Source organism: Megascapheus bottae, chromosome 6, assembly GCF_031878675.1.
Source record: "Megascapheus bottae isolate mThoBot1 chromosome 6, mThoBot2.hap1, whole genome shotgun sequence".
Classification (NCBI taxonomy): Eukaryota; Metazoa; Chordata; class Mammalia; order Rodentia; family Geomyidae; genus Megascapheus; species Megascapheus bottae.
In genome coordinates, this window is record NC_143514.1 from 3845696 (window position 1) to 3859216 (window position 13521).

At 34.1% G+C, this 13521-nt stretch overlaps 1 protein-coding gene across 7 annotated transcripts in view; it reads left to right on the forward strand.

Annotated features, from left to right (window-relative positions):
• The window catches only part of Znf644 (zinc finger protein 644), a 79289-nt gene that overhangs the window by 50807 nt on the left and 14961 nt on the right, over positions 1–13521 (forward strand). For 3 of the 7 annotated variants that reach the window (XM_090334114.1, XM_090334113.1, XM_090334118.1), the window contains 3 exons: positions 8410–8442; positions 9363–12379; positions 12564–13169. The exons of 1 other annotated variant lie outside the window; for it this stretch is intronic. In XM_090334114.1, the coding sequence (XP_090190240.1) occupies positions 8410–8442; positions 9363–12379; positions 12564–13169 (3656 nt within the window). Of the gene's footprint in view, positions 1–8409; positions 8490–9362; positions 12380–12563; positions 13170–13521 lie in introns of those variants that run through there. 3 more of the 7 variants (XM_090334115.1, XM_090334116.1, XM_090334117.1) reach the window with 2 other exon arrangements.

The following is a 13521-nucleotide window of genomic DNA, read 5'->3' on the forward strand; positions in this document are numbered from 1 at the left end:
TTTTCCTTTTAGTTCTATAGTTTCCTTTTAGTGTCATGTCTTTTTCTTCATCTTGCTGAGCACTAATCTAAAGATTTATGTGATTCTTTATTAATCTTCATACTCTTTTCTATTGAGTAGTCTGCTCATTCTCCTGTTCTTCTGTAATATGGGGCCCTATCCTATGTATCTCGTACTGGGTTTTCTTTTTAACTTTTTTAACTGTTTTTGAGAAGATGCTTTTTCTGAAAAATATTTAAGTTCACTCTAGCCATATATGTATATACTTTTCAATGAACCAATTAAGGATTTCATTCCTGTTGGCATTTTTTATTTCAAAATATTTGCTCAGCTTCCTGTCAAAACCAGATTATTCTTCTGTATCAGCTTAATCTAAGGATATTAAATATATGTATTTAACTCTTTATTTTCTAGTGATTAATTTTTAGCTTGAACATTCATGTACTTTATTTTAGTCACTATTAAGAATTAATAAAATTAAAATTTAATTGATGTGTAAACTAATTTAAAATGCTCTTATATGCTAATTCCAACCATTTGCATAATCCTACACACATGCTACCTTTGCAAAACAATTTCTGAGATCATAGGTAAATGGTAAAGATTCTAGGTGTCCTCACATTTCAATTTAATTTTTCTCTGTAGGATTCTGGAATAAATTTTTTTTTCTTTTTGTCGGTTGTGGGGCTTGAACTCTGGGCCTGAGCATTGTCCCTGAGCTCTTGAGCTCAAAACTACTGTTCTATCCTTTGAGCCCCTGTGCCACTTCCACTTTTCTAGTGGTTAATTGGAGATGAGTCTCACATTCTTTATTGTGTGAGCTGGCCTTGAACTGTGGTCCTTAGATCTCAGCTTTCTGAGTAGCTAGGATTTACAGGCCCGAGCCACTGTGCTCGGCTTCAAAAGAATTTTTAACTATAAACTTTGATGTTATATCTTCATTGGCTTGACACTTAAGTCTTTTTGTTGATCTGATTCATATTTTATATATAACCTGGTTTTTATTTTTCTGGTTTATTGTACTTGTTATGAATTTCTTTATTCTTTCCAGGAACCCTTGCTTGTGTCTGTCTTAATTTGTGACTTTGATTTGCCACAGTATCTCTTTCCTAGTCCATTTTCTTTAATTTTATTGAGATTTATTTTTAAATCGATGTTAAGTTTCATATGTTTGGTACTCTCAGGCATCTGAAACTGTTAATTCTTGAATGGCCATTTCATGTTCTTTTTCCATGGAATGCAAAGATCCCTTTATTTTGTTACTTACTGAACATTATTTCTTGGAATCTTTGCTCTAACACCAGGGAATATGGCCTAATGGTAGAGTGCTTGCCTAGTATGAACGAAGCCCTGGATTCAATTCCTGCATACCACATACACAGGAGAAAAAAAAAAGTGATGCTATGACTCACTCACATGGTAGAGTGCTAGCCTTGAGAAAGCCCAAGGACTGTGCTGTGCCTAGGCCCTGAGTTCAAGCCCCAAGACTGGCACCCCCTCCCCCCCAAAAAAGAGGTTGCTATTGTAGTCTAGTTACTCTTCAACCTTTAGCCAGTAAGGCTTATTGTACCTTAGGAATGGTAACGTTACCAGGTGTCCTCTTCCAAAATAAATTTCTTTTCTTTTTTTCTTTTTTTTTTTTTTGAGTTCAGTTGGATTTTATTTAAATTTCAAAAGTAAGAATACATGAATGGGATAGTAAACCTATTGAACACATTCTACACTCTGTTGCCACACTGGTCTTAAATAGATGAGCTAGCAAAGTTACCTTGGACAGTTTGAACCAAACAGCAAATTCCCACTCTCTTTATGGTGGATGGCTATTATCAAAAATAACCTTGCTGGGTACAGGAGGCTCACAGCTATAATCTTAGCTGCTCAGGAGGCTGAGAAATAAATTTATTTTTAAAAGGTTGGCCTGAACCACTTTTCATTGAGCATATTTGTAGGGAACTAGGAGAGCATGGCTTTAGCCTCTCCAGTAGATTTAAACATAAGAACAAAGTTCAGCTTCCATGCATTTTAGAAATGAAACAAGGCAGTGGCATTATAGATCATGGAGCTTTAACAGTGAATGTTAAGTCTATTCAACATGTTGTCAAGTGCAACAGTCTTACTTAACCCTCTTAATTTTATGAGTAGAATTGTCTTACTGATGATACAACAGATACACATGTAAGTTTCTAAGGTAGATAATGTGGAGCAATTTTAATAGCAATACTTCTTAATTTATTAATATTAACAATAATTGAAAATTTTCTTGAAGTGATACTAGTTTTATGTATGATTTAGTTCCTTTTTCCAGGTAGTAATGTTCTATTGAATACATTTAGGTTTCACTGGTCAAGTTAATTGGAAATAATTGGAAAGAATAATAAATAATAAGTATATAATATATACACTTAACTAGTGGGTCAAAATTAATGGGCCAAAAGTTCTACTTTTTGATCTTGCCATTATTTATATGAGTAAACTAAAGGAAAAATCTTTAAAGCCTAATTCTTTGAATGGAGCTATAACATTTGATTATTACCAAGTACTTTGTATTTTCTAAATATTACATAATTTTATGTAATATTTGAGTAAATTTTATAAATATGCAAATATGTAGTAAACAAATGTCTTATAAAACTAGAACTGAGCATGTAGGGTATGAGAAATTATTAACTTTAGGCTGGGAGCTGTGGCTCACACCTGTAATCCTAATTACTCAGGAGGCTGAGATCTGAGAATCATGTTCTAATCCAGCCCCGTTCAAAGCCGGCCTGGGTACTAAAGACCATGAGACTCTTATCTCCAATTATTCACTAGAAAAGGGGAAGTGGGTCTGTGGTTCCTGGGGTAAGGCGGTAGCCTTGAGCTCAAGAGCTCAGGGACAGTGCCCAGGCCCAGAGTTCAAACCCCATGACCCACAGAAAAAGAAAAAGAAATTATTAACGTCAAGGTAAATTGGTAAGGTAGTAATGTTGTTTTATGTTTGGCTGTACAAAAATAATCTGTACAGATTTTAATGTAATTGAAGGGTAGTAATTATTATGGAACAGTTTTCTTAAAAGATAATTGGATTTTGGGGTTTCTTTTTTTTGCCATTTTCAGAAAAGGAAAACTAACTTGGATAAATGATTACATAAACAAAGTTCACATTTAATATTAGTTCATAAAAACTAAGGCTTTTGTAACCTTATAAGGCTACTCAGGAGGCTGAGATCTGCAAATTGCTCTTAATAGTGAAGTTTGTTCTCCTCTTTTGGATTATTTCTCTTTTGAAGCCAGTTCATTTCAATGCATATATAATTATATAATCTTGGCCTCACCACTTAAAGAATATTGTCTGTTTCCATGACTATAAAAGAATGTTGTCTGTTTCTATGACTATAAGCATATGGACTTACTAACTACATTTATAATTAATTAATTAATTAATTAATTGAGCCAGCTAGTCTTGGGCCTTGAACTCAGGGCCTGAGCACTGTCCCTGGACTTTCTCAAGGCTGGAGCTCTACTACTTGAGCCACAGCACTGCTTCTAGCTTTTTCTATGTATGTGGTATTGAGGAATCAAACACAGGGCTTTGGGCATAGAAGGCAAACCACTAGGTTACATTCTTGGCTCTTACTAGGTATAATTATAAATATGATATATTTAACATATTAAATAAACATCAAAAAACTAAGCATAGACAACAAATTCATGTTAGACTGAGGAATACCAAAAGATTGAGTAAAATGACTGTTTAGGACTGTTAATCTTGGTCAATGGAGGACAAAGTTGACACATTTGGATTGTGAGATTAATCTATTCTAACTTGGATTGGTACCCCCCCATCTACATTTACACTGTATTAATTTCACAAGTAGGGCCAAACATTTGGTAAGTTTAGGAAATACACAACACTTAATTTTAACATGGATTCTTGCTAGAGCCACTGTGCCTGTCCCTGTCATAGCCAAGATCAACACCTACTTTTTTCTGATTTTATGACAGTAACACAATAAAAGCCATTTCATTCTTAATATAACTTAGCATTCTCTTTTGGCTACAGCTGTATTTATTTATTGGCTTGCCTCTTCCATTTACAAAGCTCTTCATTACAACATTAAGCTTTAATTAATGAACATTTGATTATTACTACTGTTGATTCTCATTGTTACATAATTTTGCTAAAATGTTAAAGTAACGCCTTTGTAGTGTAGCCTTACCCCATCATCCTTGCAGTTATTTACATCAGTTTTCCACATAGCAGAGTTCTTGAGTTTTCTTGATAGTCATCATTCTGTGGCCTCAGTGTGTTAAGTCATTTACTACCATATTTTCATTGCTAGTCAGCTTGTCAATATATTATTTCATGCAATTATGAATTTAAGAGCCTATTAAGGGTGTGTAGTGCAATTCTCACTCTACTTTTTAACTCATCATTTTAAACTGTTAAATGTTAAGATGTAATATAAATGTACGGTACACTTTAGAAAGGATGTTAGAAATCATCTTATTTGATCTTCAGTCCCGTATTCTTGCTATAGTATAGCAGACAAATAGTTTACCTGCTGAGCCATTCTCGTTCTTTTGTAAAGCAACCCTTTGCAGTGTTGAAGGGTTCTTTCTGGTTTTTAAAATTGTGAGCCTAAGTTAATATACATATGGTTTGAACACATTGATTTCTTGTGATTTCTATGTGACAGTCAAGTATTAAAATGAAATGATTTGAAGATTGTTAATTGTATGAGTTGTTATGCTAAACATACCAAGTTGTCTTTTCATTTTACTTATTGTATGGCATGGTTTTCAGTCATTCTCACGTTGAATACCCGTGTGTGTGTGTGTGTGTGTGTGTGTATTTTCAATGTAATGTCCACAACAGAATACTACTTAGAAGTATTCTATCATGTAGAATTCTCTCTCTCCTTATGGGCTGTACACGAGATGAGAAATAGGTTTATGAATTTGTATTATACTATATAGGCTGCATAGTGTACTGCTTTAAATGTAGCTAATTAAGATTTATTTTGCAATTAGGATGACAGTTGTGAATGGTTCTCTTTTCTTGACCCAATCTCATACATTTCTAACTAAAGTTGTCATGTATTCTTAAGACTAGTTTAAATGAACATAGGTTTTATAAAAACCTGACAGATATTAACTGTAATTCAGCTAGTGGGCAACAGTATAATTTATTTATAGATGTGTAGTATACTTGCTAATAAACTAATGTATAACAAGAGCAAATTATACTATATTTTTGTGTGAAATTATGCTATATGACAAAGGTTGGCATTATGTAATAAGGACCCACAAAATGTTAACCTACTTGCAATAAATACAATTTATAATGTACATAAAAGAATGGAATTAAGCTAATTTTCTATAAAAAAGAATTATTCATGAACAGAAAGTGGACAGCATAGATTTGATGACAGGAAGGTTGTATCTAATCTGAATTACTGAGTGACCTAGGAAGCTTGCTCAGAGGGATTACAGAATAATTATGTTAATATGCAATTATCACCTCATTTCTTCTGTAGTAACCTCAAGATGTAGTGTAGTAAGGGTGTTATAGCAAGTGCTGATAGTTTGCAAAAATACTGATGTTTGAGATTTCCGAGACAATAAGTCTAGCTTGAGGCATATAAGTGATGATCTGTCATCTTGAAGACAGATCTGACCTTTGTACTTTTTTTTTTTTTAATGCTCACAGTATATAACTAGAGGCAGTTATAGCTGTAGAACTCATTATTATTGTCTGGAAACTGAAATATGTTTTATGTAGATTTTAAATTCCCATTTGCAGCTTTTCTTAAAGTATGAATTTTTAAAAGAACATCTTTAAATTCAGTTAAAGGAAAACTGTGTGTGTGTGTATTCACACACAGACACACACACACATATATATATATATGAGTGAATGAGGAAAGATTTAGTAATGATATCTAAATATTGTTTTCAAAGACTAATTGTAACAGTAAATTCATTGGATTTAAATTTAGGGACTCCAAACAACGTAGTATTATGATTTATTTTAAATTTATTAGTGTCTCTTTTTTAAAATGTACAGAACAATAGTTGTCCTCGAAGGTGTCACTTTTGTTATGGTAATATAAAATGGTATTGATGGCTTTGCTATATATATGTGTGTGTATGTGTGTATGTACATATGTGTGACTGTATAGAGCTAGTTGAAAAACTATGACAGTATAAAATTAGCTTATAGGTCAGAAGCTTTCTAGATAGTCCTCTGAATTGAGGGAAGTAAATGTCAAAATTCTTGGCCTGTTATTTAGTGCTACTGAGCTTGATATAATCCATTGTTTCCCATTGTATCTCTGCCAGCTGTGATGTTGACTACTGCTATTAAGGACAAAAGTATTTGGAACATTTTACACTTGAGTGTATTTTGAAAAGTAGGAAATTTTCATTGTTTCTAAAATGCTAGATTACTAGATGTCATATATTTTCTAACTTATGCAATAAGTTAGACTAATGTGCTAAAAAAATAGAGAAACATTGCTACCACAAAAAAGTAAATTTTAAATTAAAGATTAAGCCATGTTTCACTATGTTGTGAAGGAAAATTTTGAGTCTAGTCTGTTGAAACAATATTTTTAATAATATTTGGTATTTTGCTAGATATTTTCTATAGATACAGTGCTTATAATACATATATTTTTAATGTTTCGGATGAAAGTAGTTTGGTGTCTTCAAAACGTGCATTTATGAAAAGCTCTTTAAAGCCATTCTGGTAATGAGGAAGCAGTCTCCAGCGCCGACATGGTATTCTCATAGTTTGTCACCCTGCTGTTCAGGGGGTACGAATGAAGTTGCTTTAAATGGAAAGCGTCTGTTCCATCTCTGAACCTCTAACACCAGAACAGATGGATGGAACATAGAACATGGAAGGTTTTACCTCTGAGGTGGTAACAGTGAAGCCACTCATTAACACTGAATTTACCACTTCGTTAGCAACGTTGCTTCCTGTTGAGAAAAGCTAATACAGCCTTTCAAATTGACTGAACATGTATTTGTCTACTTCTGATTATAATAAACGGAACAGAAAGTGTCATTCAGGGTAGTTTTTTAAAAATGTCATTAATTTCAAATTTATGAGATTGTTATAATTAAGATGTTCTTCCACCATACTGAGAAATACCAGGAATGGCAGTAGAATAGTACTAGAACTCACTTTTCATTGACATTTGCACACTACATCCTAACACATGTTTATGTGCTGCCCATTTTTAACTTCAGTGTTTGTGATGTAGAAACTCCTGCTGGGTGCTATATTAGCACCATTTTGGGGTGATATCATTGAATATGATCTTATTGGAAGTCTATTTTTATTACTTTGGAAGTTTGCCAATTTCAAAACAGAATTCTAAAATGTGTGAGGGATGGAATAATGATTGTTGATATAAATAATACCTAAGAAAGATATGTATAATTACTGTAATAATTGTTATACTAAATATTTAGTGGAAAGAATAAGATGTATAAGTGCTTGTTTTAAGCTAAATTCAGAAGAAATGTATTTAAAACAATGCTTTGATTCTTGAACTGGATTTAATATTTTTCAAAGAATGAAATTTGGACTACAAAACTAGAAGTTTATTTAAAATGTCTTAATCTCTAAACAGTGAATTGTAAACTCCTGTTGTCTTGTTTTTGTCTGAATCCAGAGTTTTATGGTTATTTATAGTTACCATACAAGGCTTCTGCCACTTGAATCCATGCATCCAGTCCTTTTGGCTTCATGTAATTTTTCAGATAGGGTCTTATGCTTTGTGCCTGTAACTGTCTCATGCTGATCCTTCTAAGTTTTCTACATAGCACTGCAAGTGTAAGCCACCATGCCTGGCTTGTTTATTGAATGGGGGTCAAGTGGTCTTAAACTACAGTTTTGCTGATCTCTGCTTCCTGGGCAGATAGGGTTACATATGTGAACCATTGTACCTGGCCAGAATCTTAAAAGTAGCATTCTACTGAATGGACAAATATGAGATATACTGCAAAAGAAAAACACGAAGATTTTATTGTTTGAGGAACAGAAACTCTGTCTTGTTTACTGTATCTCTCCTAAAGCAGTACTAGTACTTAGTCAAGTAAGTACACAATGAGTATTTGCAGAATGAACAACCTGTATTAGTCCTGTGTTACAGGAGTTTTTGCCAATGTTTATTACTTGGGGATGAATATTTTTTAGAAAATTCTGCAACCAGAACCATATGAAACTTGTATTAGAACATTTCATAGGAAGAAAATGGTTTTTCTTTTATCTTAAGGAACTTTAACTTTGATTTTACAGGTTTAGATTCAATGTTTCTTAAGTCCTTTATTGAACAAATATTATCTAGCATTTTAAACTGTTATCTTGGTTCTAGAAATACAAGGGTGACTGGGTTGCACTCCCTTTCCTCACAGAACTTACATTCTTCCAAGAAGACAGCAGTTCAGGTATAGTGTGGCTATATTTTCAAGAAGGATAAAATCAGGATATAAAGGTATTCTTGATGTTAAGGTTAGAAATTACAGCTATGATATGTCTCCTAGACACAGTTCTTTTAAAATATTGTGCTATCTTCTTAACAATGATTTGATTATATCATCAACATTTTCAAAAATGCATCTTTATATGAAATAAAGTATGATGTTTCATTGTAAGAAAACTTTATGTCTGCACTAGACTGTCAAACCATAAGTTGTATAATGGCTTTTAAAGAAAAGTTAGATTCTGGGATTTCAAAATTTCAACAAAACTTCATTAATTCTAGCTTCCTTAATTTAGAACTATGAATAATTTGATTAAGGAATGATTAAGACCTTGTGAATAAAGCATTTATATAGTTGTTATACTCTTAGAACATTCAACATCTCAAGACCAAATTAGTCTTAAGCAATGTAAAAATAAAGATTACTAGGTTGTTTTTTTTTAACACGAGTTGCTGGTGTTGATAGATATGTTTATACAGATATAGCTTTGTATGGTGCAGTTTTGTTACTTTACTCTGGAATAAACTTAGAGTGATAAAACCTGTACTTCTCTGTAATATATGATATATTAAGTTATTCTTTAATATAGTGTCTGCCACTAGTAAATGTATATAATTTTCTCTTATTAACAATCTATAGAAGAGGTTTTAACTTTTTGAGTGTAGTATATTTTACATTGTATACATAACAGAAACAACAATATTGACCTTTGAAATACTTTTTAAGTGGTTCAGTTTTTGTGCACTGTTTCTTCATGCTGGGAGAATTACTAGGATCTTGAAATATAAAGTAAAAATAAAGCTAGTAACATGCACTTTCAACTCTCCATACATTCTAATAGTATTTTCCCATGCAAATCTAAATTTTTGTTTTCCATTTTCTAGACTAAATGTGTTAAATGGGCTTGCCAACAATATGGATGATTTGAAGATACACACCGATAATACTGGTGCTAAAGAAGAACTCCTGGAGGACAGCAATTTTATCTCAGAGAAAGACAGTGGAGTTCATAAACCAAAAGATTGTCAAACTTCATTTCAGAAGAATACTACTTTGACTCTGCCTGAAGAATTGTCAAAGGACAAATCTGAAAAAGCCTTAAGTGGAGCCCAGTCTACACTGATTCTACATGCGGGTGCTCCTGTTGTTTCTAGTGAAAAATTTACCTTGCCTAAAGGAGCTATTGTTAATGGACCAGTTTCACACTCCTCCTTAACTAAGACTTCCAATATGAATAAAGGCAGTGTTTCCTTAACCACTGGACAGCCTGTGGATAATCCAACAACAGAATCTTGTTCAACTTTGAAGGCAGTAACTGATCTTCAGCTCTCTACATCACAAAGTGCAAGTCAACACCAAGTTCTGTTTTTGTTATCAGATGTAGCACATACTAAGACTCCAACCCATTCCATTAAAAACCTACCTACCTCTGCTTCAGTTGGTTGTGACATTCAAAATTCAGTTGGGAATAGTATAAAGTCAGATAGCACTTTAATAAATCAAGTAGAGGTAGGTGAGGAGAGAGAAGATTTATTGGTAAAGGATGGTTGTATCAACACATTAACAGGAATTTCCTCAGGTACAGATGAATTTAGGTCAGAAAATGATACAGACTGGGATCCTCAAAAAGAATTCATTCAGTTTCTTATGACTAATGAAGAAACAGTAGATAAAGCTCCCATTCGTTCTAAAGTAAGTCTGGAAAAAAAGAGAAAGCGGAAAATGGATGTAAGCAGAATAACTCGCTATACAGAGGATTGTTACAGGGATTCTAATTCCAGTAAATCCAAAGTGGTAGAAGTTGACTTTCTGGAACAGAATGAAAAGGTACAAGCAGTAGACACAAAGAAATATACAATACCAAAAGTAAAGCCTGAATCAAATGATGAAGACTTAGAACCTGTAGATGCTTTTCAACATCTAATTTATAATCCAGATAAACATGGAGAAGACAGTTCGCCTGTTCATACAAGCACTTTTATTTCAAATACCTTAAAAAAGAAATGTGAAGAGAGTGATTCTGAGTCACCTGCTACTTTCAATACTGAAGAGCCATCATTCTATCCCTGTACCAAGTGCAATGTGAATTTTAGGGAAAAAAAGCACCTGCACCGGCATATGATGTATCATTTAGATGGGAATAGTCACTTTCGTCATCTTAATGTTCCAAGGCCATATGCTTGTAGAGAATGTGGACGGACATTTCGAGATCGCAATTCACTTCTGAAACATATGATCATTCACCAAGAGAGAAGACAGAAGTTGATGGAGGAAATTCGTGAATTGAAGGAACTCCAAGATGAAGGAAGAAGTGCGCGGTTACAGTGTCCTCAGTGTGTCTTTGGTACCAATTGTCCTAAAACATTTGTGCAGCATGCTAAAACCCATGAAAAAGACAAAAGGTACTACTGCTGTGAAGAGTGTAACTTTATGGCGGTGACAGAAAATGAACTGGAGTGCCATCGAGGCATTGCCCATGGAGCAGCAGTAAAATGTCCTGTAGTCAATTCTGATGTAACCCAGAGAAAAACACAAAAAAAGACCTCAGTGAAAGACTCTGTTACGGGATCTTCCAGAAAATCAACTTCATACGTTTGTAAGATGTGTCCTTTTACCACTTCAGCCAGAAATATTTTAAAAAAGCACGTGGAGTATTTACATTCCTCATCAAATGTTGATTCATTTGGTAGTCCTCTTGGTCTTGATAAAAGAAAAAATGATGTCCTTGAAGAACCAGTAGATACTGATGGCACTAAACCATTAGTTAAACAACAGTCAACCACATTTCCAAAGAACTCTGCTTTAAAACAAGATGTCAAGCGAACATTTGGGTCAAGCTCACAATCAAGTAATTTTTCAAAATTGCATAAGCGGCCACATAGAATACAAAAAGCTCGGAAAAGCATTGCCCAGTCAGGTGTAAACTCGTGCAATCCAAACAACACTCCTCATAAGACTGTTACAACTAAAAGCAGCATTGACCAAAAACCTAAGTATTTACATCAAGCTACAAAAGAAAAATCTGATGCCAAGGTAAATAGCAACTATTTATATAGACACAAATATGAAAACTACAGGATGATAAAAAAATCAGGTGAATCATATCCTCTGCATTTCAAAAAAGAAGTTAGTCCATTAAATTCTTTACATCTGTTTTCATCATCAAGTAATTCTCACAATAGTTTTATTTCAGACCCACATGACCCCGACACCAAAAGGTCAGAAAGCTTCAAAGACCACAGGCGCGTAGCTGTGAAAAGAGTAGTGAAAGGCTCTAAGAAGGGAAATTCTGTTGAAGGAGAAGACTTGGATAGTTATCCAGATTTTTTACATAAAATGACTGTTGTTGTTTTGCAGAAACTTAATTCTGCAGAAAAGAAAGGTAGTTATGAAACAGAAGATGATAGTTCCTGGGATAATGTTGAGCTGGGTGACTACACTACACAGGCCATAGAAGATGAAACCTACAGTGAACTTAACCAAGAACCCGTGAACCTGTTCCCTCTATTTAAAAGCAAGGTGGAAGGCCCAGAGTCTGGAGAAGACGCTGCTCTTGGTTATCATCAGAATGATGGCTTTTATTTTGAGTATTATGAAGAGGCTGGCCCTAACAACTTTTTACAAGACATACATGATCCTCAGCATCTAGAAAGTGCAGAAAAGCATAATTCTGTCTTTCATTGGACTGATTTGTCTCTGGAAAAAAAATCATGTCCTTATTGCCCAGCAACATTTGAAACAGGTGTCGGGCTATCAAACCATGTCCGGGGACATCTTCACAGAGCAGGATTGAGCTATGAGGCCCGTCATGTTGTATCACCAGAACAAATAGCCACAAGTGACAAAATGCAACATTTCAAAAGACCTGGCACAGGGACACCTGTGAAACGAGTTAGAAAAGGTAAGTTTTCCTGTGGATAGTTTGGGCTAAGTCTGTGTTCAGATTCAGAGGATTTGAAAGTTTTTGTTTGAATTTGATCTTTACTAGAATCATATAACTTCGTATTTCAGAGTTAATTCATTTTAGGGTGGTTAATTTGTAAAGAAAAAAAAACTGATATTTCCTCTTAAAAATTGTTTTTTAGCTATAGAGAAATCTGAAACTTCTTCTGAACACACTTGTCAGCTCTGTGGTGGTTGGTTTGATACTAAAATTGGTTTATCAAATCATGTTAGAGGCCACCTGAAAAGACTTGGAAAGACCAAATGGGATGCTCACAAATCTCCAATCTGTGTCCTGAATGAGATGATGCAGAATGAAGAAAAATACGAAAAAATCTTAAAGGCATTGAACAGTCGTCGTATTATTCCCAGACCATTTGTAGCTCAAAAACTTGGGTCAAGTGATGACTTTCTGTCTCAAAATGTTATACCTCTTGAAGCATACCGTAATGGCCTAAAGACTGAAGCTCTGTCAGTGTCTGCATCAGAGGAAGATGGACTGAATTTTTTGAATGACTATGAGGAAACAAAACCTGAACTGTCCAGTGGAAGAAAGAATCAATCTCTGACGCTGATAGAACTTCTTAAAAATAAAAGGATGGGGGAAGAAAGAAGCTCTGCCATTTCTCCTCAAAAGGCCCACAATCAGACAGCAAGAAAGAGATTTGTTCAGAAATGTGTTCTTCCTCTAAGTGAAGATAGTCCATTGATGTATCAGCCACAAAAAATGGACTTGACTATGCATTCAGGTAAGAGGACATTTGTCATGTAATTTTAAACACAGTTCAATTATGCCTTCTTATGGACTATTCAAAGTACTTTTTCAGAATCTTATATAAGCTGCTTTTTTTGCAGAACAGATTGGTTATTCTACTGTTAGTTCTATATAACTGATCAGTTGATGTCTGTCAGTACTGACTCACTGTGCCTCATTTCTTGGTCTGAATGTAAGGTGAGAACAAAAGCAAAATAAACACACCCCAAATAAAAAGCTGGTCTGTAAAAATAAAATTTTCTATTGTTGAAGGATGGTTGTGGGTGGGAGGTTGATGTTGTTCAAAAGCACAACATTACTAAAAAGACAAACCTGTATCCATGTTT